This window comes from Vanessa tameamea, chromosome 2 (genome assembly GCF_037043105.1).
Source record: "Vanessa tameamea isolate UH-Manoa-2023 chromosome 2, ilVanTame1 primary haplotype, whole genome shotgun sequence".
Classification (NCBI taxonomy): Eukaryota; Metazoa; Arthropoda; class Insecta; order Lepidoptera; family Nymphalidae; genus Vanessa; species Vanessa tameamea.
In genome coordinates this window covers 14,594,564-14,622,006 of record NC_087310.1, presented here as the reverse complement: position 1 = coordinate 14,622,006, position 27,443 = coordinate 14,594,564, and the positions used below count along the sequence as shown (strand labels likewise).

Below are 27,443 nucleotides of genomic sequence, written 5' to 3'. Positions count from 1 at the left end.
CCTAAAAACTTGTAATTGGGCAGGTAGGTTCTTTATAGGATGTAGATATCCGCTAACAACGGATTTGATCTTTCAAATCTCTATCCCTAAGGGGGTAAAACGGGGTTGGAGGTTTGTGTTTTATACATTTCACGCGGGTAAGCCAGCCAGATAAACGCATGTGGAAAAACAACCTCGTCTCCTTAAGGATTAGGATGATATGATTTTAAACTTTTCAGTCTTTTGAAAATACGGCATCGCGCAATAAGGCTCTTGCTGTAGCGTATATTATAAACGGAATACAGTTACTAAATCAGAATGATAAAACTAGACGGTAGGTCTTTGTTAATGCACGCCTAGGTGAACCACTCACTCATCAATCATATATTAGGCACATAACATCTTAGTTTCCATGGTTGGTCGCGCATTGACTTAATGCCTACTTACCAACAGGTCCCTCTTACCTATCTGCCTGCCTGACATATTTAAAAAGAAAAGTAATCGACATTTTACTAAACAAGAAAGAAAATCAGAAATACATAATTACCAAATTAATGTTGATTTCGAATACCCGCAGGGTGTAGTGGAAACATTTGACAGTTACTGACAACGCTATTGATCTTCGTTCAGAATATAGTAGAATATTAATAACATTAATAAAATAACTGCTTATTTACTTTGTGCAATATTATTGCAGACATCGTAATACAAGGTACTCTGGTTCGACACTTTCTTTTTTTAAATGATTTATTTAATAAGTTGGCGAAGGGATAAATGAACCCCGCCCATAACCATTGGCGCTATGAGACATAATAACCATTCTTTTAATCCCACCGAAGCGCTACCAACCTTGGGAGCTCGTACGTATGTCTCTTGTGCCTGTAGTTTCACTGGCACACTCAACCTTCAAATCGGCACACAACAATAGTAACTATTGCTTTTTGGCAGTAGAATATCTGATGAGTGGGTGGTACCTACTCAGACAGGCGAAGTAAAATATTACCAAAGTTGTGATAAGAAAATATAACCTTTTGTTTTCGACGATGTCCTTATATTGTTTATATTTTCATATATTGTTAATAATAATAAATATATTATGAATCTCCAATAATTTACATAATACCATGGGGGCGTCATGGTGACACGCACAAGTGATCCTGTGACGTCCCATTAAGACACGGCGTGGGTACCACTGGTTCTTTAGTGGGTTTTCCGATGCACTCTGTACCTGCGAGTCTCACACGGCCGCATAAACGCGTTTTTTCAGTGGGGAAAAAGAGGACATAATAATACAATATAAAAATACATCATATGATGTCATAATGGCTACTTTTAACATAATCAATCATTAAACGTAGGTTTCAATTTAATTTTAGTGAATATACTGATTTACGGCCGCGGAGCGACATTCGAGTGATGAGTTGAAAGCCATGTGTTATGTACCTGCATCATTTCTGCTACATCATGTACGCAAATTTTCTTGGTGATCTATTTCGTGGTTAATACGTAAAAGTATAACAAACTTTAATTCATAATTTCAGCTAGGATACCAGCAATTATAAATTAAAGAAGATCAATGAAGAATCATTTCAAGTAAGCAATATCGAAAATAATAATCTCCAAAGGTCGAACGTATTTTGTACTAACGACTGACGCCCACCGTCGATTCACGGTTTTGGAAAAATAAGAGAATAAGGACTAAGTTTTCTTAGCTTATTATTTAAACGCAAATATTTTTTTGTTTTTATCGACATTCGAGTCTGCTTGGATGATGAATTATGTCTTTTTAAGTGTAAACATTTTACATTGCTTTTAATAAGGTTTATGTTTTACTTTTTTTTTCATTTTGTATGATTGTACACATAGTTCTTACCTTGAAGTTTTACGAATAATCTTAAACCCTTTAGTTTAAAACATTATCATTTAAATATTATACATTATTGATGAATGTTATCTTCATTATTTATGTAAAAATAAATATAAATCAGAACAGTTTCATTTTTGAACAATACATAAAAAACGCACTATTCAAATTTATCAAACTCAAAGAAGCTTCCTTATGGTATACTATAAGGAAACTTCTTCAGAACGTCGTTTTGTCGATACAATAATGACTAGGAGTAAGATGGATGGTCTCTACAACTTCACGTCGCTCTCCGCTTGTGAGGGATGTTTGTATAAATACGTCATCATCGTTTACAAATATCTATTAGAATAAGGATATATCCCAACGATAAAATGTTGTTGACATAATAAGATATATCAGTGTTTACTTAAACAGAAATGTCTCTTTCTGACACAACTGATTCGATATATATTTGAATGAAACGAAACGAGATATTTGATTTCTGCCTGAGCAAAGATTTGAGATAAAGCCATTAATCTATAGATTAAGTGAAGTTCTTAATTTGAATAGTTCTAATTTAATTACTAACCGTGTATCTAATTGAACATAGTTGGGGTTTTCTGCAAGCCCGCCTGGTTAGATACCACACACTGATCTTATTCTTCCGCAAAACAGAAATACTCACTATTGTTATTTTCTGGTTTGAAAAGTGAGTGAGCCAGTGTAGCTACAGGCATAAGGGATATAGTATCTTAGTTCCCAAGTATTAAGTATAAAGAGTTTTTTGATAACCTTCGTTTCCTATAGACCAATTCTGATGTTTAGATTTTCAAAAACGGCAAACTTCAACGTTAATCCCCTTAAGGATTGTTTATATTGAAAATTCTTAGTTCGCACTTAAATTACGTAAGGAATTACTGTTCAATATTTCATCCCGCTTTACAGCAGTTTAAGTTGTGCGTTGATAGTAATTAATAATAATTAATTATGATTTTTTTATGATGTCGATAGGGCGACGATCAAATGGGCCATCTGGTTTTAAGTGGTCACTCCCGCCCATAGACAATGGCGCTGTAAGAAATATTAACCATTCCTTACATCGCCAATGCGCCACCAACCTTGGGAACTAAGATGTTACGTCCCTTGTGCCTGTAGTTACACTGGCTCACTCACCCTTTAAATCGGAACACAACAATACTGAATACTGCTGTTTGGCGGTAGAATATCTGATGAGTGGGTGGTACCTACCCAGACGCTTGCACAATGGCTTACCATCAAGTAAAATACTGCAAGAAATAAATTAAAACGAATATATTAAGATTCACATTGAAAATTTCAAAATTCTGAAACTGAAAATTTCTTATCAGAAAACCTCTATAAAATGATATTTGCCAGACCCGGTGTTTGATCTCAGGACCCTGAACTTTATAACCATTAAATAAACGAGACAAATATTTAAATCTAGATCTATATTTAGTCTAATCCAAATAAATTTGTTCAAATAAAAGTACTTTTGTATGATGATATTACAGTATGAAAATACAGAATGATTCGCATTAAAATGTTTTAAGAATCAAAGAGAAGAACACGAAAATTATAAAAGTATTATAATTTTCTGCTTCGCACGGGTAGAATAAGGGTCTACATAAGGGTCGGTATCATTTCGACATCTTCAGCAATCATTGTTGTATTTCAAGCAATTATATAAAAGATAAATAAATTAAGTATACATTATATCATGAGTCAAAACGTCTATTATTGAACCGAATGAAAATCCATTCACTAGTTTTTTTCATTTATCGCGTTCAGACAGACATACATACAAACAAGACATACATACAAACGCGGCGGGGAACTTGATTGTATAGTATATAGTGATATTTTATATTAACCTGATATTAATTAATAACTGTTAATAATATAAGAATAATTCTAATATTCTAAATAATTACTAATTACAGGTCAAGTGTACTCAAGTAAGGTATTAAAGTAAGCTTCAGAGTCTTCATCATTCTTCTTCCGAAGATAATTTACGATTCGTAGGTTTTTATTTTTTATTTTATAATTCAACTTGAATAAGAATTTGTAAATAATAATATTTATTGAATCACATCAATATAATCAATGAAAAAACCTCAACAGATTATTTTACCGATATAAAACTCAGAGATGACACTCGTTAGGGCAACATCAGTTTTCCATTAGCACTCCGAAGGTCTAACCCCCGCCTTTACCTCTCTTGAACTACACGAAGGTAACTTCAGATGTCTAAGATGACAAGTTTGTACTTAATTTAATCAAAAGATCGTATTTCAAAGATACTGAGAGCTCTTTGATATTGTTTGAAAGGTTCGAATTATTTATTTACAGTAATTTTGAACTTATAGGTCGTGTTATTTAACTTAATGTCTTTACATTATCAACTATAAATGCAAAAGTTACCGTCTGTCTGCCGATTGAATATTTAATTTAATCTCTAATTACTCTAAAATTTGCAGTAGGAGTGTCTGAGTGATCAGAATCGAACCTGCAACTTTTTACATCGCTAGGCGGCCCATCAGTCATTGCGCTATTGATGTTTATTAATTAATGGAACAAATAAATTTTACACGGACGAAGACACGGAGAACAGCTAGTAACTTATAGATGTCAAACTAAAATGGGAATAATCTTATTTTTATTTTCAAGTTTGCTTTTACAAGCACTTTTGAACCGTCATTTAACAAACTATATTAAGTGAAGCTACCGCCGGTTTGGAATGTAGATTCTACGGAGAAGAACCGGCAAGAAAATCAGTAGTTACTCTTCTTCAACATTTAAAAATACAGTGATGTTAGTTAAATACAATTATATATGTACTAGCGACCAGCCCCGGCTTCGCCCGGGTACAATGCTGATACTAAATATACTACAGAATGTCTTTATATATGACGTTCACAGCTTTTTTGTCATACTATATTATGCATGTATTATATGTACATGAGAGAGCCGAGATAGCCCAGTTGAGAGCCGAGATGGCCCAGTGGTTAGAACGCGTGCATCTTAACCGATGATTTCGGGTTCAAACCCAGGGAGGCACCACTGAATTTACATGTGCTTTATTTGTTTATAATTCATCTCGTGCTCGGCGGTGAAGGAAAACATCGTGAGGAAACCTGCATGTGTCTAATTTCAACGAAATTCTGCCACGTGTGTATTCCACCAACCCGCATTGGAGCAGCGTGGTGGAATATGCTCCATACCTTCTCCTCAACGGGAGAGGAGGCCTTAGCCCAGCAGTGGGAAATTTACAGGCTGATTATGTTATGTTTATGTATATGTACATACAAATCTTCTTCTTAAATCACTCTATATTATGTATATTTAAAGAAAACGTCATCAAAATTCGTTGCATAGTTTTATAGATCTAAGCATACATAGGGACAGACAGACAACAGGAAGTAACTTTGTTTTATACTAAGCAGTGATTTTATCTGGTTGACCGAAGCGAAGGCGGATCTATTGATTCTATTCCGCTCAATTGGAATATACAAAAAATACGAAAGAAAATATAAAAGATATTTTCTCCAGAATTACACTTACCTAAATCGCATAGTCACTCCCAAATATCATTGAATAAATCCTACATCCCATTTCATGACATAAAGCTAAATCTCATATGAATTGATCAAGGCCGCTTGAGATCGAGACTGTAATGTAACTATTCCGACTATTCATTATTACAAGTGGGTCTCCCGCGAAACTTCGCGTTTATTTCGTAACTTCGAAACATATGTCAAGTCTTTGATTTCATTTCATTGTAAACTGCAAGTCAATTATCTACATTTGACGCCAAAATGATGAAACCTCTTTTAAATTAAATTTTTATATCAAATAGTATACATTAGTTCAGTTAGAATGTTTACATTTTCATTTTTTTTTTCTTATACAGCCGTAGTACCGCGGTCTAACCAGCCCGTAACTTTTTTCCACTCTCTAAAATTAAATCTTTGTTAAATCGTAACAATTTACTTGCAATCAAGAATCCTGTTAATTTTCTGCACATCTACGGATGGAGCTCTTCAAAATGAGACTATAACCAATTTTTTATATGCAGCCATCGTCCCATAATCACTGGGACAAAAATCGACTTACGCTATTAATATATAAGATATTTATGACATTTCGATAAACAAATATTATCGCCGATAGATCGATAAGCCAACGAAAATAGCAATGCTTAAATAAAAAATTCTGGTAGTACTGGGAGGTAGAGCGCTAGAGTACGTGATAAGTGGGAGGTACCTAACCAGACGTGATTTTTTACCAAGTGATGATGAAAAAAATGCTGCATAAAATGTTTCTTATCTTTTTTTAACCAACAGAGGAAATCAAGGACTTTGCGGTTGAATTAATGAAGAAAGAAATGACATTTTTTTTTTTTAAAATAGGCCTTTGTTATAATAAAAAGTAAATTTGGAGCTGCGACTGCTGACTCTACGAATTCCATTTATTGACATTCTCTACCAATTTTTGCATTTTATATTTCGTTTAATTTTTCGTGTAATCTTAGTATATAGTTTAAATACTTTAGAAAACGTTCTAACATTAGTAGCAAAAGGAGACCTATAATCAATTATTGTACGTTCTTTCGTTGTGACGCCCCAATATTCCTCACCGACTTTTATAAAATGAAATCCATCAATCCGTTCCAAATCTCTCAGTTGGTATTTGTATACAGTATATCAAATATACAGCAATTAAAACGTGTCGCGTTAAACATCAATGGACATCAAAAGTGGCGATGGGACGGCAAATCCCAATCAACTGTCCTCTTTTTTGATTTTTAACATCAGTATGATAAATATCTAAATAAAAATCAATTGATAAATTCTATGGTTTATAATTCTAGATATATATTTTTTTCATGACCAACATCATATAGGTATTCACTTAAATGAAACTTAAGGACTTATTTATAAAACATTCAATTTCAATCAATTTCAAATTCATTCAATTTCATAAATATCCTAAATTTAAAGCTTACAAACCCATGTTCTTAAAGGTTTTAATTATACACAGTTAAAACGAGAAAATAAAACATTCTACCGAGAAAAACTGGCAAGAAACTCAGTAGTTTGTCTATTCAACTAATTTAATTCAATTGCAGAGTGTGTCAGTAAACAACATTTTTTTTTTGCCTCAATAAATACTAATCCCATGCTTTTCATAATTAAATATTTATTTAGACATTACATACAGACATACGTTTATAATGAAAATATTGTCAACTACAGGAGTTCTCCTTCATAATCATCATCATCAGGCCATACTTGTCCTCTGCCGGACATAGGCCTCTCCAAATGCACGCCACTGTGGTTTTTCTTCGGCAATAAAGTTCTCCTTAATAAAATTAATTAGCAATATACTCTAGAAGAACTAGTCAAAATAAAAATTTCTAAAGAAATAATTAACTCATGAGCGCTGTATCCGTGCTACGTTTCACAAATTTCCCTAAACTCCGAGTAATGTAATGCGTTCAACTTTACAATGAGTTACCTAATGCGAGGGCTCCCGGAGTGACGCGGGCTAATTGAACTTAGCCTTGGATTAAATTAGCGTTGTTGAATTTTAATCGATATCACTTCGAACTCATTCAACTGTTTTAAGATTTTCCTAATTATTAAATAAAAAATGTTCCAAAAGTCAAGTAACAATTAATGTCTTTACTGGGTAAAGTATTTCATTCCTGTTTAGGAGAAAGCAGTGTGCCTCCTCAAAATTCAAAATGTTTACTTTCGCAGAATAATACTATGGGGCAGAGCTTAGTAGCTATTCCCCTCCATGTGTGAGAAATATATCGGCTGTAAAAGATTAACACCACTTCTTACATCAACACCACCAACTTTGATATGTCTCTGCGCTAACTACGTAGAAAAGTTATATTTCATACATTTTCATCAACATATATTATACTTTTATTCGGTCGTCATTCGCGCCATATGTACGTCAGACCTTCGGGCGTTGTGTTACACGCTGAGTGACTCCCGTCTGACGATAATCTATGTGGGATAGACGCCTCGAGGTTCGGTGTTGGATATCATAAAACTTCAAGTATTTTATGACTCAATCAAGGAAAGGTTTATATTTTATTATTTGAATTTATGGGCAATATAAATAAACTGGACATATTTAGAATATGTTATTTGAAAGCTTTATAATGTTGTTTTTGTTTAAAATTTTTTTTCTTCGTTAAACATCGTATATAGTGTACTCGTACGTTGATTAATACTTGTTTACGATATTCATGAAAATATTCCTTATGTTGATAGCAGAAATTTCTTTAAACCGTAATTCGGAAGCCGCGGTTGGCATGTAACTATGAATTAGACACAATAACGGATACAATGACAAATATTATTATGACCGACACTAGTTTTTATTTTATAAAAAATGTAAACGGCTCTTTCTCCTTACGTTATCATTGAGTGCTATTGGGAATAAATTATATTTCGGTGTTGATAATTTTCGGCCGTGCGAATCGGGAGGTTCGCAAGTCAATAAAAATTAAACGTTATTAAATAACTTCACATTAGCAAAACGTTTTTTTTCCTGGAAAGCTTATAGCTATACAATAATTCGTTTTATTTTGAACAAATTCGTATTGTTATTATGAACAGTTCGAAGTCCGATATGGATTGATTCGTTATCAACGCTCAGTCATCACTGCCGAATCTCGTATCAAGGGCGTAGCTGACTGAGGTCTCTCGGGTCGACTGTAATCGATGTGAGATCGACGCCTTGAGGATTGATAGCTCGTGTAATGCGCCGTAAGGCTTGCCATTTTTATTTTCAGTTGAATCAGGTATCGGTTTTATATTTATCCTTGAACATTTTGGACGTGTCGGACGTATTATTACGCCGAAATTATTATTTCAAAAACTACTTTTCTGATTGAAACCTTTGTATTTAACTATTTATACATTTAAATTATGACGTTGAAAATATATTCGAAATATAATTGAAATTCCTTTATTCAATCTATACTAGTATGATAAACGCGATTTTGACTGCCTGTTTGTTTGTTAGGCTTTCACAGCCAAGTAACTGAATCGAATTTGATGAAATTCTGGGGTTCCGTCGGCCTGCGAGAGGTGGAGATCTCAAATCGGATGTCGCGGTGGTCCGATAGAGTCTCCACCTCCTCTTCCACTCTCCAATCGACCACTCTTCGTGCTACGACAGGGGGGCGAACGAAACTTCCACCACGGAACCCCCCTGTTGGCGCACGCAGGTGTGAACCTGCCCCCTGTTGATCAGTATCTACCTAGACCAGCTTTCACAAAGTAGAATGATATGTGATAATACTTATAGTAAGATATCGCCTTTAATTTCATTCTGGGTACGTAGTCACCTTGGACGAATGTATTTGGTAAAATTAAACTGTAGCTTCATTCATATATGTTGTTGTTTTTAGCTTATAAAGATCGCAGTTGTCCTTATCTAGCTAACTAATTATAATACGAGACTGGCTCACATTAAAATAAAATGAAAGTAAGTAAAATTTACTTTGTTATTTTTTCGTCAGAATAAATGAATATTAACGTTAAATTATATTTTTGAAATAATAATCTTTCACCGATCAAGCAAAAACTTACAAATGCTATGAAGGTCTTTAAAGGATCAAAAGTTAAAAGGAAAATTATAACGTTCTTTGATGAAGATAGGTCTCTACTAATGAAAGGTCGGATTTAGGGGAATCAATGTACTGTTTTTATTAAAGTAGGACGAGGATATTTGATACGAGTGAACCTGCGATAGCTACCAACTGAAATACATGACATTTCGCGAGATACTTTGTGGATTATTAAATTAAACAATAAAATTATATACGGATAAACTTCGGAGAAATGAAAACCGAATTTTATTATGAAATTTAGCTCATGGATTCATTTTGATAGTATAAGACTTGCCGCCAAAGGTTTTTTGGCACATACATTTTTTTTGAGATATCGAATTTTGAAAGTAATTATATCGCTCAGCCAATTATTTCTACATTGTATCGTGTTCCTCGCATAATATAATACTAATATATGTATATACTTTATCCTATGACACACACACTCGCACACACATTATACGATGGAATATCTGTACCAAAATTCGATTTTCTGTTTACCTACAAAATTGAAATATGTATTCGTAAATTCTCGTACAGGACAAAATATAAATTAATTTCTGGTATCTTCTTTTTCTTCTAGTAAATAAAAATGTATGGATGTTATGTATCATTTTTGGGCTTGTAAGCCATTCGTCTGAATATGATGAAACTTTTGTCTGCGACAGTTCCTGCTCTAAGATTGTAATAGAGTTAACTGACCAAAATCGTCACTTAAATAAATAGCGTTATGCCCCCTCCAGACGAAATTTGCCTCTCTTTCCTTTCTCTCCGTCTCTTTCTAGTATATACAGGTTTTTTAGTATATACAGTATTTCTATTTATATACATAGGTATATGAATAAACCAAAAAAATAATTCTATATTACATTCATTTAAGTAAAAGCGACTGGAGCATATGTATATACTTAACACTAATTAAAGCCATACGCGCGTGTTAGATTTAGATTTTTTATATAGAAACTTAATACATTATGTCAGGATATTTTAAGATAATTTCTAATCCTTTATTATTTTATTATATTTTAAGGTTATAAGACAATAAAAGATTATATATGAAACACAAATATTTATTTAGCCATTATCAAAATCAAAATATACTTTATTCAAGTAGGCTTTTATAAGAACTTATGAATCGTCATTTAACAAACTATTTAAAGTGAAGCTACCACCGGTTCGGAATGTAGATTCTACCGAGAAGAACCGGCAAGAAACTCAGTAGTTACTCTTTTTCAATATCCAAAAATACAGTTATGTTAGTTAAATACAATTATACTAACTTTGTATATTGATAATTGCAAAAACATAATTCATATATTCATCAACATTTTAACAAGCAATAACAATTATACTATATCACAAAATTATATCGTACCTTAAATGTTAGCACTTTGCTGCTCCAGGAAGAGTAAAGTGTAAAGTAAAAGTATTCTGTACGGAGCTTCCATCACTTATATAAGCCTCACTAAAAATCACGTGACTCACAATATTGAACAGAAAAGTCAAAGTACCCTCTTATTTAATATCAATGTTATCAATACAATTCAAAAATAACTTAAATTAAATTATTATTATTACAGAATTGATTAAAACATACAATACATAGTGTAAGCCTTGTTTGTAATCGTCTTATTATTTATTTATTTCTTACTTAATCTGACACGCGAATAAATATTTCAGAGATCCTGAAATGATGACGAGACGAAATAAAAACCGTAATTTTAAATAGTCACAAAATGCTTCATCTTCTTCTTTCAAATATCGAGTGACCGATCACAGAAAGAGACAATCGATGTGTATCTATTCACTCGCTACAAAAACCTTTATTAATAAGCACATAACTTTATAGCACTTACACCGATATCATTGAAAATACACATCGATAACGATCGTCGAACTCCTTGAATTTCAACATAAGGATCTTAACCTAGATATTGGGGACAAATAAGGCATTGCCTTGTATCAATACAGATATATATAAAACGACTCATTACAATATATTCAATCAGGGAAAGATCGTGCAAGCCTCCTAATGTGCCAATGAAAACGAAATCAAAATGAATGAAGTATTTATTTCAGCAAAATATCTGGTATACTAATACTACTCGTCTGGTATTATACAACAGTGCCGCAAAACTTATGATGATATTATTGATGATGATATTCACGTTTTAGGTGAAAATAAAAGGGAGTCAATTGCCTGTTAACGATCCAAGGCTGGATTTATTTATTTATTTATTTACAAGTCTTTATTCTTCTCAAGGAAAAGGTTCAGAGCTTATCCCACCACGCTGCTCAACTGTCTCTTGGTGGATACACATTTTTCATCTGACATACAGGTTTCAACGCGATGTTTCGCATCGAACAAGATGAACTATTAAAACAAATTAAGAATATGAAAATTTATGAATTATTAACATTTCTTATATTGCCCATGTCTATAGGTTACAGACAATCGGTAGGGCTTTTCACTCGTCTTCGAACTCCTTCCTTCCAATTATAGACAGAAAGTAAAATATGGACGTAAAAAAAGTTAAATATACACATACAAACAGCCTCGGTAATATGTTATTGCTCTCGGTTCAGCGTTTTTAGCCAAAAATACAACAATCTTCAATTTACCTTTTGATATTCAAATCGCGTTTACGGCCCGTAATATTTGCTCACCGTAAATAACAATGTGCCGTGAATTTAACTGACTAAGACTCACTAACGTTGATAGTTCTGTCGAGAACATTAGAACTATTGGTTATCAGGATTAATTTTAGTAGTATATATTTGTTGTTGAAATGTTATACATACTTTGCTCAAGTGAGTTCTTACTAGATTCAATTAAATTTTTAGTTACTTGAAAGGATCACCTACAGACTCAAGAGATGTCCTGATCCACTGATTTAATTGTATAAGCCCGTTCATAAAATAAATAAATTAAAATTGATTCTTTAGTCTAACACAAAAACGGTACAAGCAAGGTCAAAGTCAAAATACATCTGCTGAAAAGAAAAACGTACACTTTATCAAAGATATAAAATGTACTAGGATCACCTAAACGTTACCCGCAATATTTGAAAGACAAACACGCCACCTACCCGTCCCTTTGTCGTCCTTAATGACTAAAAGCGCGTGACGTTGCCTAGCAACTGTTTCTCTCTAACAATCTCAATTTTCTACACGATATAAGACATATAATCAACGTGTTATTACATTCCTTAGATATCATGCACTTAAAGTCTTCATTTAAAGTATGCTTAAAATACCTTTCGAAAAGGTTTTGCGCGGCATTTTTTTGTGTCAACTAAATTATTGAATTTCAGAAACCACTACAACTTTTTAATATATTTTTGTTATTCACCAGATGGTACAGAGAGTCAGCTAGTGGAGCTCTCCGAGAAATTCGTGAGGGTGAAAGCGGAGGAAGGTACAGCTTGTCACCAGACTCCCTGTCCATCCGGCGCGCTGAGCTCTCCGACGATGGCCGATGGGCATGCAGGGCAGCAAACGCACATGGACACCTTACTTTGAAACTTCACCTGTCTTTGCGAGCACATCTGACTGTCCACGCACAACCTCATACGCAGGTACGAACCGCAAAGAAAACATACCAGATTTACATTTTATTTTTTCTAATTCACTTTTACTAAATGTCATTATTTTTTAAAGTTTTCGTATTAAATTTGTCATTATAATCGATTAATAAATCAATCAATTTTGGACATTCCATAATTTAAATTAATTATACAGCATAATTAATGGCTCTTCCCAAAATACCTATCTTTTAACGTCAAAGCAGATAAAACATGTCATTTAATCCTTTTAACTTAAACAATAACTTTTAAGTGTAATCCCCAGATATTTTAATCAACCTTCAAACGTTTCAAGAAAAACTTAATTTTCCCAGGTCATTAGCGAGGGCATCAAACGGTAAATGCCTCTTAATTATTACAAATAAATGATCAAGCAACGTTGACCAGCCAGCCTGTCTATTTGCTTTCCGATTTAAATGGTGCGGTGTTTGCGGCTCTGATTTTAACGTCCTCCATCGAGAACACGAGTGACATATTTAAATTGCCGTCCATCAGGTTAATTTGATTTGGATGTTTTTGTCAGATACAAAATACCGCTGTGTTTATCTCCAGTTTGTTTTTCCTTGTTTTCATTCTACATACGTTGCATTTACGTGTGTAAATTTGTACAACTGTTTTAAAATATTTACCAATTCGACGTTATAATTGAAATCATCGCATTCAATAAAATAATATTTTCTCTTCGATCCCAATAGAGTTGACTAATTAAGGGAGTTAATAGAAATACGTTTATTACCAAAATCAAATCAATTAATATACTTTATTCAAGTAGGCTTTAAGAAGCACTTTAGAATAGTCACTTCACAGAACTGTATTAAAAGTAAAGCTACCACCGCAGTGTAGATTCTACCAAGAAGAACCTTTAAGAAACTCAGTAATTACTCTTTTCGAACATTTGAATCACAAAGTTATGTCAGAAAGATATATCTTACTTCAAAATTAACAAGTATTAGCTCCACGCTTTTTTCATCATACTTTATAATATGATTAATTTAATAAGAACTCGAACTAAAGCATTATGATATTAGAAATAAAATAGTTGCGAATAAAACTTTTTATGAGCAAAATGTTCATAACATAACTCGCGAGCTTTAATAACATTCAGGTAGGGAAGTGAAGGCGGAAAACAGGCATCGAACTACTCAACTTGTATATATTGGTGCAGAATAAACGGAGTCGTGTAGGACATGTGCGATAATGTTTTATTCATCGGGAAAACATTCTGATTTAGAAGGTCACAATGTCAGTTGTGAAAATTTGTTCCGTATTTTATCTGGTCTACCTTTATCTATTCATGTTTCCGTCAGTTCGTTTGAAAGAAAATTTAGATGTGGGTAGGTATATGCTTTTAAAAAATATTCAATAATAATTTATGTTCCGAGAATAAAAGGTCAGTAATTAAAAAATAACGACTGACCTCTGGAAAGAAGTCTAATCGAACTATTATTTATGAACTTCTAAGAAAATATTCTGGATATTATTTATTTTTACTTTTAAATCGTCTAAAATTTTGTCATACAGTTTTGTACAAGTACGACGTTGACGAAAACACTTTTGTTGAATCTTAATGTATTCTAATCAGCTAGGTGTGCCAGGTATGTATAAAAAATTAAAAGTTGAATATAGATTTAACGTGCAAAAATCCCCGAGGTGCAGAAAGACATCTGAACATTACCCAAATTCAAACAAGGGTTCAACCCGTTGTCTACAACAAACATACATTCGCATTTTAAGGAATCAGCAAAGTAGGGTACTTGCTCAGCGAAAATAAAACCCTAGGAAGAAGACCGGCCTGATTGTTTAAGATTGGACAGGGTGACGTGGACCCGAGGCGCTGAATTGTTAGTGAGGTGGATATTGCAAATGCGATTGTTTTGAACAGAGTTCTCTTTCGGGGCCTGAATTTTTGTATGCAATTAGTCCTTTGGGGTTCGTTTTGTGAGACGTGAAGATTTTTCCTTTATTTTTTATTTATTTAGTACATATGTATGTATCAGACCCTATTTCTTAAGGTCTTTATTCAAAGCGTTTTTTTTTTTCTTTTAGAAGAATTGTCAATGTAAATAAATCGGAAATAGTTTGAGTTAAGTACTGGATTTCTGTTAATAATTCACAATAATTGATCTTGATATAGAGATTTAAGTATTGTTAATGAATACTTTATAAAATGGCAAAGTATTTATGTACGAGTCAATACCACATAAGAATGTAGGATACAATAATTTCGTGATTTCGTTCGCGTGAAGGTTGACTTCTACATATTTTTATTGATTGCTTTATCATAGCTTGCCAAATTTTAGTTATGTTGACGAGCCATTGACATTGACACTTGCTCCCAATTTAACTTACAAATTGACAGTTAATCATAATCAAATCGAAACGTAGCCGTTGCCGGTCAAACGAGTAGCTATTCTACAAACTCAGCGTTCTAGTTGCTTCTCGGTCAAAGTCGGGAAGAACTGGTCCTCAGTCACTATGAAGCTGAGGTTAATTTATATGAGGAATAGAAGTTGAATCGGGATAGAATTGGTAACGTATCATTACCATTATAAAATGATTTAGCCTCTGATGAAATATGAAGAGTTCTTTGCAACATAAATGTCACCAAACTTGTAGAATATCGTCGTGTCACTTGTATGTATAATTACACTGATTTGCACATCTTTTTTTTTATGATATCGGTAGGCGGACGAGCAAATGGGACACCTGATGGTAAGTGCTCACCACCGCCCATAGACAATGGCGTTGTAAGAAATATTAACCATTCCTTACATCACCAATGCGCCACCAACCTTGGGAACTAAGATGTTACGTCCCATGTGCCTGTAGTTACACTGGCTCACTCACCCTTCAAACCGGAATACGACTATACTGATTACTGCTGTTTGGCGGTAGAATATCTGATGAGTGGGTGGTACCTACCCAGACGGGCTTGCACAAAGCACTACCATCAAGTAAAAGGAACGCAGTAATACAAGGCATTAAAGCTTTGCTTTTAAATAACTGGGATTCCTACCCACCCAAGAGGAATTGCATAAAGGCCTTTCAATAATATCACGGCATAATATATATATAACAATATCTCAAATAATACTAAAACCATCCAATAACATCAACTTGCAAACCAAGCACATTTTGGATAATTGACAATCAAAAGAACGTATTTAAAATTGTGCATCAATTTAAATCATCACTATTGCAGCTTCACTGTATACACATATAATATTTTATTTATTCGTAATAATTTTAACTAATTGATGAATAGCAACTCAATAATTATTTATATGCAAGAAAATTATTATCGACGTTACGTATGGCCCATTTAATGCGATAATAGCCAATTAATGCAAATACGCCATTGGTATAATTCGGAACACGTACGAACATTTTCAGTTCATTGCAATAATGTATTCTGAACCAACAATCAGTAATAAGGCAAAACCAAAATCAATTCGTGCCTTCTTACCTCAATAAACATCCAAGAAGACGTCATTGTAGATTTCATTTCGGTGAAAGGTAAATATTTTGTAAGTTAAAAGTAAATGCCTGTAAATATCTTACAGCTGGTCTAAGCTCCTCAAATTGTGAGAAGAAGGGTTGGAGCTTATTCCATCACAATATTCCAATACGGATTGGTGATTTTCACCCGACGATGTAAGTTTTCGTTACATTGCCAACTGTCAAATATAAGGCAAATTTTGTATATTTGAATTTCAAGGAAATTCTTTGGTCCTTGTCTGTGTTTGAACGCGAAAGTTTGAAAGCGTTTGGTCTTTCTGCGAAATTCAAGTTTTGTGTTCAAACTTTGTTTTTCAAATTCAGTTAAGAAATTCCTGCTTTAAAAAGATAAAAAAATATATATCACAGAAACTACCACAGTTAAATTTAGGACATTTATTTCTGTCATATTATTTCTAAGTTATTTAAATATTTAATCGGTATTATACGTAATCATAATTAATTCAAATGTCGATAAAATAATTTCTGTTTAGCTCGACTATCGACAAATATATATATAATTATTGCACAACATCGCTGACGAAGCAATTAAACGCATAATTAATAATCCCGTTACTACCTCGAGCGTAAGCTCTTCAAATGATTTTGACATTACTAACGCTTGTGAAATTTGCAAAATATTCAAAGTGACTGAAGTGACTGTTAATGGAGGTTTTTACCACTTTGGGTCGCTTAAGCCTGGACCCGCTGAACGCTCAAAGATTTTTCAGTCTAATTGGTATGTTATTATTCCATTCGTAATCAATGAAGGAAAACGTCGAAAGGAAATAATATCAGCTAACATGATGTAATGTAATATAGGAATAACCTTAAGTTTTAATCCCGTAGCTGGAGCTATAGAAGTAGTTCCACAGGCGAATAAGGTGCTATGTCTAGTCATCACCGCACGTGCATACGGCGTTCAAGTTTGTTTTATCTTTTTGGCAGTAATATAGGCCTTCTGTTACGTACAATAGCTGTTAGTTGAAGTTTAAAGCGTCTGGCTTGTTTCCAATGTTTTAGTTCCCATTTTACGCAGTTGAACTTTTTTATTTACTTTTTATAGTATTTTAGTTCTTCCTTTTATCCGAAACTGAGGGCAATCGGATAATGAATTTATACTTTTTGTGTGTTCGTTTCTTATTTTATGCCTAATAAAACTTTTACGTCTCTTTGAATTTTTTGTTCATTTATATTTTCGACTTCAGCAAATCTTTTACTAAAGCTTTAATTATTTTAAAGAAACAATATTTAAAATTTTCAATAATGAATATTCTTGTATATACAATTTCATTAATTACAACACTTCGAATTCCAAAAAAAAAAATATTGTTTAGTTGAATTTCGATTAGTTCTTGTTTCATTTAAGACAACTTTATTTTATTTTTTATATTAATCCTAAGATGAATAGACAGAAAAGTAAATCTTACACGAATTCGAGTTTAAAGCATCACTAATCTATCACGTGATGGATTGGTTATAATTCATTTCGTACTCAGCGGTACAGGAAAACATCGCGAGTAAATCTGTACATGTCATTTTAATGCCACACATATATCTATCAATGTGGAGTAGCTCGATAGAATAAGCATAATCTTCTCCTCTCTCGAGAAAGCCTCGAACAACAAGTACGAGTGTTGCTTTATCAATCTTGAAAAAGAAACGAACTGCGTACATTGTAGATTATACAAATATTTGTAATACCATAAAAGGACTTGGACTCATGCTGTCAATAAATCTTTCAATTGAACTTATATTACTTTCGTCGATTTCTTTTTTTTTTTGCTGTGTCAGTTAACAAGCTGTCGCCCTTCAAATAAGCCTCCCCAAATAAGCGGCTATATTAATCTTTACACGAATCTTCTATAATAATTTTCGATTTAATAAAAAAATGTAAGATGTATATATTAAGCTTCTAATAATGAAGGAAGATTGCTTAAGACGTACGGCATTAGCATGTCAAATAACGGTGAAAAGGTGAGTAAGTAAGTACGTACGTACACTTATACTTATCACGCTATTTCTCCGCGCTAGAATAAAAAAACCGCTATCCTCAGGTGGCAGCTTGAATTCACAAAAAGTGTTTTTTGATTTTTTTTTTACAAAAGTTTTTTTTTTTTATACTAATAAGAATGATTCATTTTTACTGGTTGAATGGAACATGTTCTGGGACTCCATCATCACTTCTTGCTACATTAGTCATCAGATGTGTTCTGATTTGAAGTGTTATCTTGTGGTTGGTTGTAATCCGTGTGAGCTGTAGTTTTATGTTATATAGGTAGACTGACTAGCAAAAAGGCCACCTTATGAATCCACCACTGCTCAAAGATATTGGTACTGTAAGAAAAAATAATTCTCATATTAGAAGCTAAGATGTTATGTCCACTGTACTCACTCGTTGCTACACTGGCTATCTCACCCTTCAAACTGGATCTCAAACTTCAATATCATCCTCCTGCCCTTATCCCAACTCTACTTGGGGTCAGCGATCTCAAACTTCAATACTGGATCATATATGATGAGCGGGTGTTACCTACCCTTGGGTTTGCACAAAGTTCTACAACCAAGTAAATTTAAATAGATGAGCACATTTAAATTAAACACGTGAAAACTAAATTTCCGAATTCACCAAAAATTTGCAACACAAATAACGATTTAAAAATATTATAGGTCGACCTAAATTTATATGTAAATAGAAATTCTATTTTAACGGACAGTTAAAACTCTAACGAGCGTGTGTTGTTTTTGTCTGGGAAAAACATTATTTTATTTAGTTACTGAAAAAATATTTATGATCCTTTTTTCTCGAAATCAGCAAAATATAAAAAAAAATATCTATGCCAATGCAATAAATATAAAGATTTTCTTTGCTTGAACGCCCTAATCCTTGGAACTATTAGGCAGATTTGAAACTTTTTTCATTAGCAAGCCAATAGTCTATTTATTTAAAAACGGATGAAGCAGCGCAGACCAACTACGATGTATCAGTAATAAAGTCAATTGGAAAAGCAATTAATTCATGGATTTGAAGAAATAAACATCCTAACTAATATTATAAATGAGAAAGTAAGTCTGTTTGTTTGTTTTGCTTTCGTGTATTAGCTCCGATCGGAACTAAATATGGCATACAGAAGACATCCAGTACCTAACACCTGCCCTCCTCATATGTAAGCCGAAACCTATATCCCATAATAATGACTAAATTATGGCAATGCAGCCATCCGTCATCGTCCATCCAAAGAGTTGTTACACCTTTGTAGGAGATATTAGTACAGGTGTATTCTGCCATCAATCATCGATACCATTTTTTATTTCATACAGTGACGCAGAAATTATTTAGTTAATTTATCCGTCAACTATTCTGCTACAAATAAAGTAAAAATCCCAGAACCAAGTTAAATTCTGAAACTACTATTTTTACTTAAAGACAACAAAAAGGTGCTCGAAAAATTATTACAAAGTTTCGGCGCAATAAATCTGTTTGTGTTTCTTCTAAACTTGTACCCGAACCCCAATATGCCGCAATTTACTAGTTTTGGGTTATTTTTCATTCGCATTAAGGAAGAGAATACACCTGCGACCATCAGAAATGGAACTGCGATGTGGCATGTTCTACTGAACATGGTATAACATAAGTGTTACCCTAGTGTAAAACTTATGTGATACCAAAGGATAACTACACTTCTAATGTAACAACGATTGGCGAATGTATTAAACGTATACCGGCTGTAGCTTAGCCAGTAATTATGCAGAATCTCCCCTTGTGATTAGCCGCGCATATTCGAGCCCTTATCAGACTAATATTATAGAGGCAAATGTAACTCTGTTTGTCTATTTATAACCTCATCACGATTCAATCACTAAACCAATAGTAATTTAATTTGACGTAAAGGTAACCCAGTGTCCGGGTTAGGTCATTGGCTTGTACATTATAGCAATACGAGATCGAAAACATAAACTTACTTCATACACGTTACACTAATACGTGACTTATATTATTATATTAAGACTCGATATCGGTTGATTAATCCAGTAAAATTTTCGTACACAGGTAGTCAACAGCGGCGGCACTGCCATCATCAACTGCACATGGGCAGGTTGGCCTTCCCCTCGGCTCGAATGGCTGCATAACGGCATCCCAGTATCCGGTGTGACCGGTGGAAGACTTCGTCTGCAAAACAATGGAGAACAACTAGTTATTGCATCATTGCATCGTGCTGATAAAGGAGTATACCAGTGTGTGGCCAGGAATGAGAGAGATTCAGCTCAAGCTAGCGCAGAGTTAAGACTAGGAGGTAATTTTTTTTCTTTTGTACGAGTTACAAATTACTCCGATGTTTCCTTTCTTCAGTTTTTCTTATAATAAGGGAAGAGTTCTCTGACCAACGAATCAAATTAACGTATTTTTTGTATTGAAAAACGAAGACTTACTTATAACTTAGAAAAGGTATGTCTGCTGGAATAATATTTCATGTAACTAAAAATATCGAAATGCGACTTCATTCTCCTATTAGGGATTATTTTTGTCGCAAATAAACATATTATATTCGATGATCACGCAGCGCTAATGATACAGCATTAACAGATACGGCACCCGAGCTCCAATACACCTTCATTGAACAAGTACTACGGCCAGGACAAGTGGTCACTCTCAAGTGCTCTGCAGCCGGTTCACCGCCTCCACACTTTACTTGGCTTCTTGATGGACAGCCTCTTAACACCATGGCAAGAGGACATAGGTAACTATTTAAATTATATTTATATATAGAGTTTCTTATAATAGAATAGAATAGAATACAAAAGAACGTTATGTAGGACGCAAACTAAATTGACTATTAATCTTTACACATTCTTCGTGATAGTTGACTCAACTACACATGTATTTTTATTTGAGAGTTAATTACGCAACTAAATCATACTCTATAGGGCGGAATACCAATATTTTTTACATTTACGTATTAACATTATCGTCGAGACTCGTTTACACGTATCAAGAATAGGCTTCAAGGAAACTGTACTGATTATTAAGACACTTGTTAAATGTGTACGTCAATTTAAATAAAATGTAAATGCCTTTCTTATAAGTTAGGAATTCGTTTATGTCATTTATATTGTAAACTTTATAAAAATTATAAAAAAAATTATTATAAAAGAAATCTTTAAAAAATAATCTTTATAAAAGAAATTATTTCTTTATAATATATAAAAATGCTCATATGAACATTCTATATGTTCGGGCATCGATCATCTGTTTGGCTTAAGCCTTTGTGTAATTATTGTTCCAGTGATATCATACATTTGTTAACACAACAGTATTAAAGAGCTATGACAATGCATTGGCTAGCAATAAAACGAAATTGAATAGAATACGTATTTTAACAGATACAGTATAGAACAGTTTGCAACAAAGACCAACGAAGTCGTAAGTTACCTCAACATTACCGCAGTGAGATCGGAAGACGGCGGTCTGTACACATGCAGAGCGGCAAACTCTCTCGGGGAAATATCTCACACCTCGAGACTCAATATATACGGTAAGTACATACATGTTACAACGCGGTCACAACAATAGCCTCACTGCGCCATTTCATCTGAGTATTACCACTATATAAGATACATCCCACGGAACAGGCGCAGTATACTCGTAAATAGAGCCTTGATGGTTTCATGTGATCAGTTTGGGCGGACTCTAAATGTGATGAGCAACTAAGGCATATGTGTAAAGCATCTAAAGAAACAACCATAAAAAGCAAACGTGACAAATATTAAGATTTTTCAGAAGCATAGTCGCAGGTGTAGCTTTCGCTTTACAAATGTCTTACGTTACAAAGGATAAATTCCACTTTGTCACCCAGGTGCATAAATTGATCCTTCAAAAACACACCTGCAATGTTACAGGAAGCTACAGATAAGCAACTGACATACGTACCTCTCGGTTACCATACAGTAAACTATAAAATATGTCGTTAAAAATCAATTTCGATCACATGGACGATTTATTGTAATTAAAACGAATAAACCGAAGGCAACGAACCATTTAACATATTCAAAAGTTACAGGAATCCAACCAACGTTGCCAATTGACCCTCCCGTTATTGAATTAGCTTGTCCGTTATTTAATAAAAGATATAAAAGCATTAAGGTCTGTTTCACTCGATTCAATTTCAGGTCCGCCGTATGTCCGATCGATCGGACCCATAAGAGCAGTGGCTGGGAGAGAATTGGTCTTATATTGCCCGTACTCCGGTTATCCAATCAGGTAAGATTTAAAGAATTATCACGTTTTATTTAAACGAAATATATTTTATGTAAATTACGCATAGATATGAAATACCAGATAGATACCAACTAATCATCACATTCTACCAAATAACAATACTTTGTATTTTTGTATCGGAGGTTGTAGGTGGGTGAACTAGCGTAATTACAGGTACAGGTGAAAGCTTTTTAATTAGCAAGGTCGATGACCACTTACCAGCAGCCTGTCCAATTGCTAGTCTGTTTATTTATGTATTAAAAGATAATGTAAAGATAAATTATTCCATTCCATTATATGGTGTAGCCATAATATAGAAAAGCTAAAAAAAATAGAAAAGACTACCAATAAATTAATTATTTAAATAGAACAAGGCCTAAAAGTGAAAGATGGATAACCTGTAGAATATATCTTGACTATATTTATCCTGGGACTTTCCCGTGAACCTTTGTCATAAAAAGGATTCACAAATTAAAAAATGAAGTGCTAATGTTGCTTGTACTTTGCTTTGAATACTGTTGGTTCATTGATTTATTTTTTAAATATTGATATTAGTAAATAAATAAAATAAATAAATGTTGGACAACATCACATACATTACTCTGATCCAAATGTAAGTAGCTGAATTGTGTTATGGAAAATCAGAAGTAGCGACGGTACCATATACGCCTAGACCCAAGAAAACTAATGAACTTTTTCTACATCGGCTCGGAGGGGAATCGAACCCGGGACCTCGGAGTGGCGTACCCATGAAATCCGGTGTACACACTACTCGACCACGGAGGTCGTCGAAACTAATTTGATTTAGTTCGTCAAGATATAAACCTATTAAAACTGACTGATAATATTTATTGGAAATTCGACAGAGCCCAATTGTATCTGTATGTCTTTCTGTTACCGCATTGTACCGCAACTTGATGGATATTGATGTAACTTGGCATGGTGATAACTGAATGTCTGAGTCAACAATACAGAATAAATTTTAACTGTATCTCATTGTCAAGGGAAAATACAAAAAAAAATCGCGAAATAACTCGCTAAAACTATAAAGATTTCAACTTAGTAACTTACAAAGTTGTTTAACCACCGTTACCATTGGTAATTTTTACGATTTTCGTATTTCCATGTATGATATTGTGGAATCGTGGACCATAGCAAGTAGGCCAATAATTATGTCTTACGTTATTGCAATTTGAAAGGTCTTATCTCCTATGCTTCAAAGACGTTTTATCTTCCGTTTAAGATTTTAGAGGTCAATATACTGCTGCAAAGAAAACTGTTTTAATGACTTTTTGATTCTTAATCCAAGTATCATAAGATTAATTTTTAATGTAATTCGATTTACGTAAGAAAACGTCAGCCGTCAGAAGTTTTTAACGATTCCCCAGTTTTCGACACTTTGACGCGGCTTCATTAGACGATAAAAGATTTTACGAAGAACGATTTTATTTATATCTGGACCTTCTGAATAATTACGGCCATTATTCCTTATCGCTGTGTTTAAGGTCAAACTTTAATAAAATTTATCGTGTTTGAAGATTGATGATGATAAAATATTGAAGAAATTAAATTGTTGGATTTCGTATAATCATTCATAATCAAAAAAATCATTCCTTATACATATTAAATTCGTAATTAAATTATATAAGCAGTTAAATTAAACTGTCTCATTATTAAACGTAAAATAAATGGATTTTTATAGTAGCAGCCGTTCTCCAAGTTCTCGCTTAAGTTAATAAATTTAACAACTGATTCAAGGGGGTCTGGAAGAAATATTTTCTAAAGACCCGTTCTCTTGCAATGGTTTCTTTTTTATTCATTTGAAGAATACCAAATAATAAAATAAGCAGTCGTAACTTATAATCGTAATATTCATAATATGCGTAGTAATATACAATAGTGGTAAAATAAACTGGGCAATGGCTTACTCTTCTCTTAAGGAGTAGGTTGAGTACTGGCCCTTACTTTACTTGATTTCGTTCACCATGGAGCATAGGACGAATTTTAAATAAAAATGAAGCAAATAATGTGAAATCACTGGTGTGTCTCGGATTCAAATCCATCTATCGGCTATTACCGTCTAAGACAAAATATCTCTCTACCTGCTGGTTACTTGAATACTCTTGAATCATGTCTTAAATTAAAAAAAAAATTCATTTTTAACCAGAATCTTCAATAGGAACGTAAACTTTCAGCCTTATCCATTATTTTATTCTTATATTGACTTTTCTAATAAAATAATTTCGTGACTGTTGTAGGCAAATTAAGCAATGTCATGTTTATCAGCTCTGTCCGGTGGGAACGAGATGGAAATCAGCTGGAATGGGAGGGCAGTTCGTCTAGTTCTGTGGGTGCGAGTGCTACCGGTGTGGGGATGACTGGTGCGTTACGACTAGCACGCGTGGAAGCCGGCAGTGCGGGCGCTTACACTTGCAGTGCAGTAGGACCACATGGAGAGATTGCAAGGAGAGAATTGCAGCTGATTGTCAGCAGTTAGTGTATTTTTTAATAATATTGGACTATATAATGCTATATAAATACTATTTTAAGTTTTAAATATTTTCGAAAATAAATCAAAAATAATGTAGTTTTCTTCAGTAATATATAAATAAGTGTTATATAAAATTTGTAATATATTAATTATGGGTAGGTAAATTACGCGCTATGTACGTGAAACAACACTGGTAAAGAAAGGCAACGATATCTCACTTTCGCACCATTAAATTTTTTTCTTAAAACATGAGGAGGTATTTCTTTTTTAAATCATCATACGAAAGATTTAAGTTAGTTTAATGAACAGCCCCATTATATTAATAGACCCACCCGAGATCGAGCCGTTTTCGTTTTCGGCAAACCTGCAGGAAGGCAAGCGGGCCCAAGTCAGTTGCAGTGTGGCGTCTGGTGACATGCCAGTACGTTTTGCCTGGCTTAAGGATGGAGCACCAATACCAGTCGACTTACAGGTAACAAAATTATAATCTCTTGTCTTCTAACTGTTAACATATTTATAAGATTATCAACATTTAAAGCTACATGCCACTTGTAATTAATAACTAAACATCTACAAAATAAACATCGAAATTTAAGGATCATTGTTATAAAAATTTACTATTGTTATATGCCTACTAAGCAAAAAAATATCTTAACTCAAAGCGGTTGAGTAAAATCATGAGACGGCTCCACTGATCGATAGGTCGAAGAACGAGGGGCAGATTTTTTCAGCAACCTCGTATTCAAAGAGGTATCAGCCAGACACAGCGGTCTATACACGTGTGTCGCGTCCAACAACGCGGCCAAAGTTAACTATACCGCCGAGCTGGTCGTCAAAGGTAAACCCGGAGCACCAGCACCAATAGAGCCAGCACCGCACGCTTGCACAAGAATCACGAAACCATTGATGTTTGGTTTTCTAAAACTAATCCAGCACTCTAGCACCCCATTGCACACGCTTCCACGCACTTTCTCTGTATAATTCTAATTGGAAAACTTATACACGTATTTACTGTAATCTAAAATGCCTCCAAGGTATTTAGCGATCTTTGATTGGAATTGGACTCAATCAAAAGTTTGAACATTCTCTAAAGAAACATATTCAAAATATCTTACTAAATGTCAGTAAAGAAAACTAATAAATGTAATTGTGAATGGTTTGAAATAATACTTTTAAATGACGTTATGGCTTCAGTGTCTCAAATGTTTTTCGTTTTTTGTTTTGCTCGACGTTGGATTTTAGATGGCTTTAAGGAGAGGGTAATTTACAAGCAGATATATTGATCATTACGTTACCATTCTTTCAGTAAATAAAATAAGCAAGATTGAACACTAGTGTCATGAAAGCAAGCGCTATTGATATAAAGAAAACTTTCATTGTTAATATTCCACGAGTCAACTAGTTATTATATTTTAACATGTTTAGATAGTTTTTTTTAATTTGTTTATAACATTAATATGTATTTTAAGAAAGTTTTTAATAATATAATTCAAATAATTTATAACTTGTAATTTTAGCGTAAAAATTATATTTAGCTTTAAGAATTTTAGAAAACATTTTGCTGCCAGGATTAGTAAGTATGCAGAAAGGACACCTTCTTATATTTCTTTCAAAGAATATTAACGATTTTACTGTGGCTCTGCTAATATTCTTATTGTCCACTTAAACTCAAACTTATTAACTCACGAGATCACTAACTATCTGAGACGACACAAGTTACTACTCTCTCATCACTTAGGACCTCGCTTAGTATTAAGTAATTAAGTATTTTTATAATAATAACTTTAAAAAACGAGTATTTAATCAGTAGAAAGTGAAGATATCAAACACATCAAGCTAAAGGTTTTATAAAGATTTTATAAAGAAGAATATAGTCAGACAACGTTGAACCATCATATTTGTTTTCAAATGAAATATTGTCCTGTTTCAATAAGTCAAGGCAATAAACTAATATAAAATATATTTTATTGCACGCTGCAGTATCGCCAAAATGGTTAAGGGAACCAGCTGATGCAGCGGTGTTGGCTGGTGAGCCTCTCTCATTGCACTGCCACACCACAGGCTCGCCCACTCCACATACCACATGGCTTAAGCAGAGAGGTAAATTGATGTTATATACGTCATACTACAAT

General features: G+C 33.6%; 1 protein-coding gene across 1 annotated transcript in view; it reads left to right on the top strand.

Moving 5' to 3' along the window:
* Dscam3 (Down syndrome cell adhesion molecule 3) overlaps window positions 1-27,443 on the top strand; it is a 200,392-nt gene that overhangs the window by 156,800 nt on the left and 16,149 nt on the right. Inside the window, 9 exon segments of the mRNA XM_064216635.1 lie at window positions 12,838-13,060; window positions 20,616-20,859; window positions 21,150-21,303; window positions 21,947-22,098; window positions 22,733-22,823; window positions 25,107-25,312; window positions 25,638-25,783; window positions 26,014-26,149; window positions 27,292-27,411. Coding sequence (XP_064072705.1) covers window positions 12,838-13,060; window positions 20,616-20,859; window positions 21,150-21,303; window positions 21,947-22,098; window positions 22,733-22,823; window positions 25,107-25,312; window positions 25,638-25,783; window positions 26,014-26,149; window positions 27,292-27,411 — 1,472 coding nt within the window.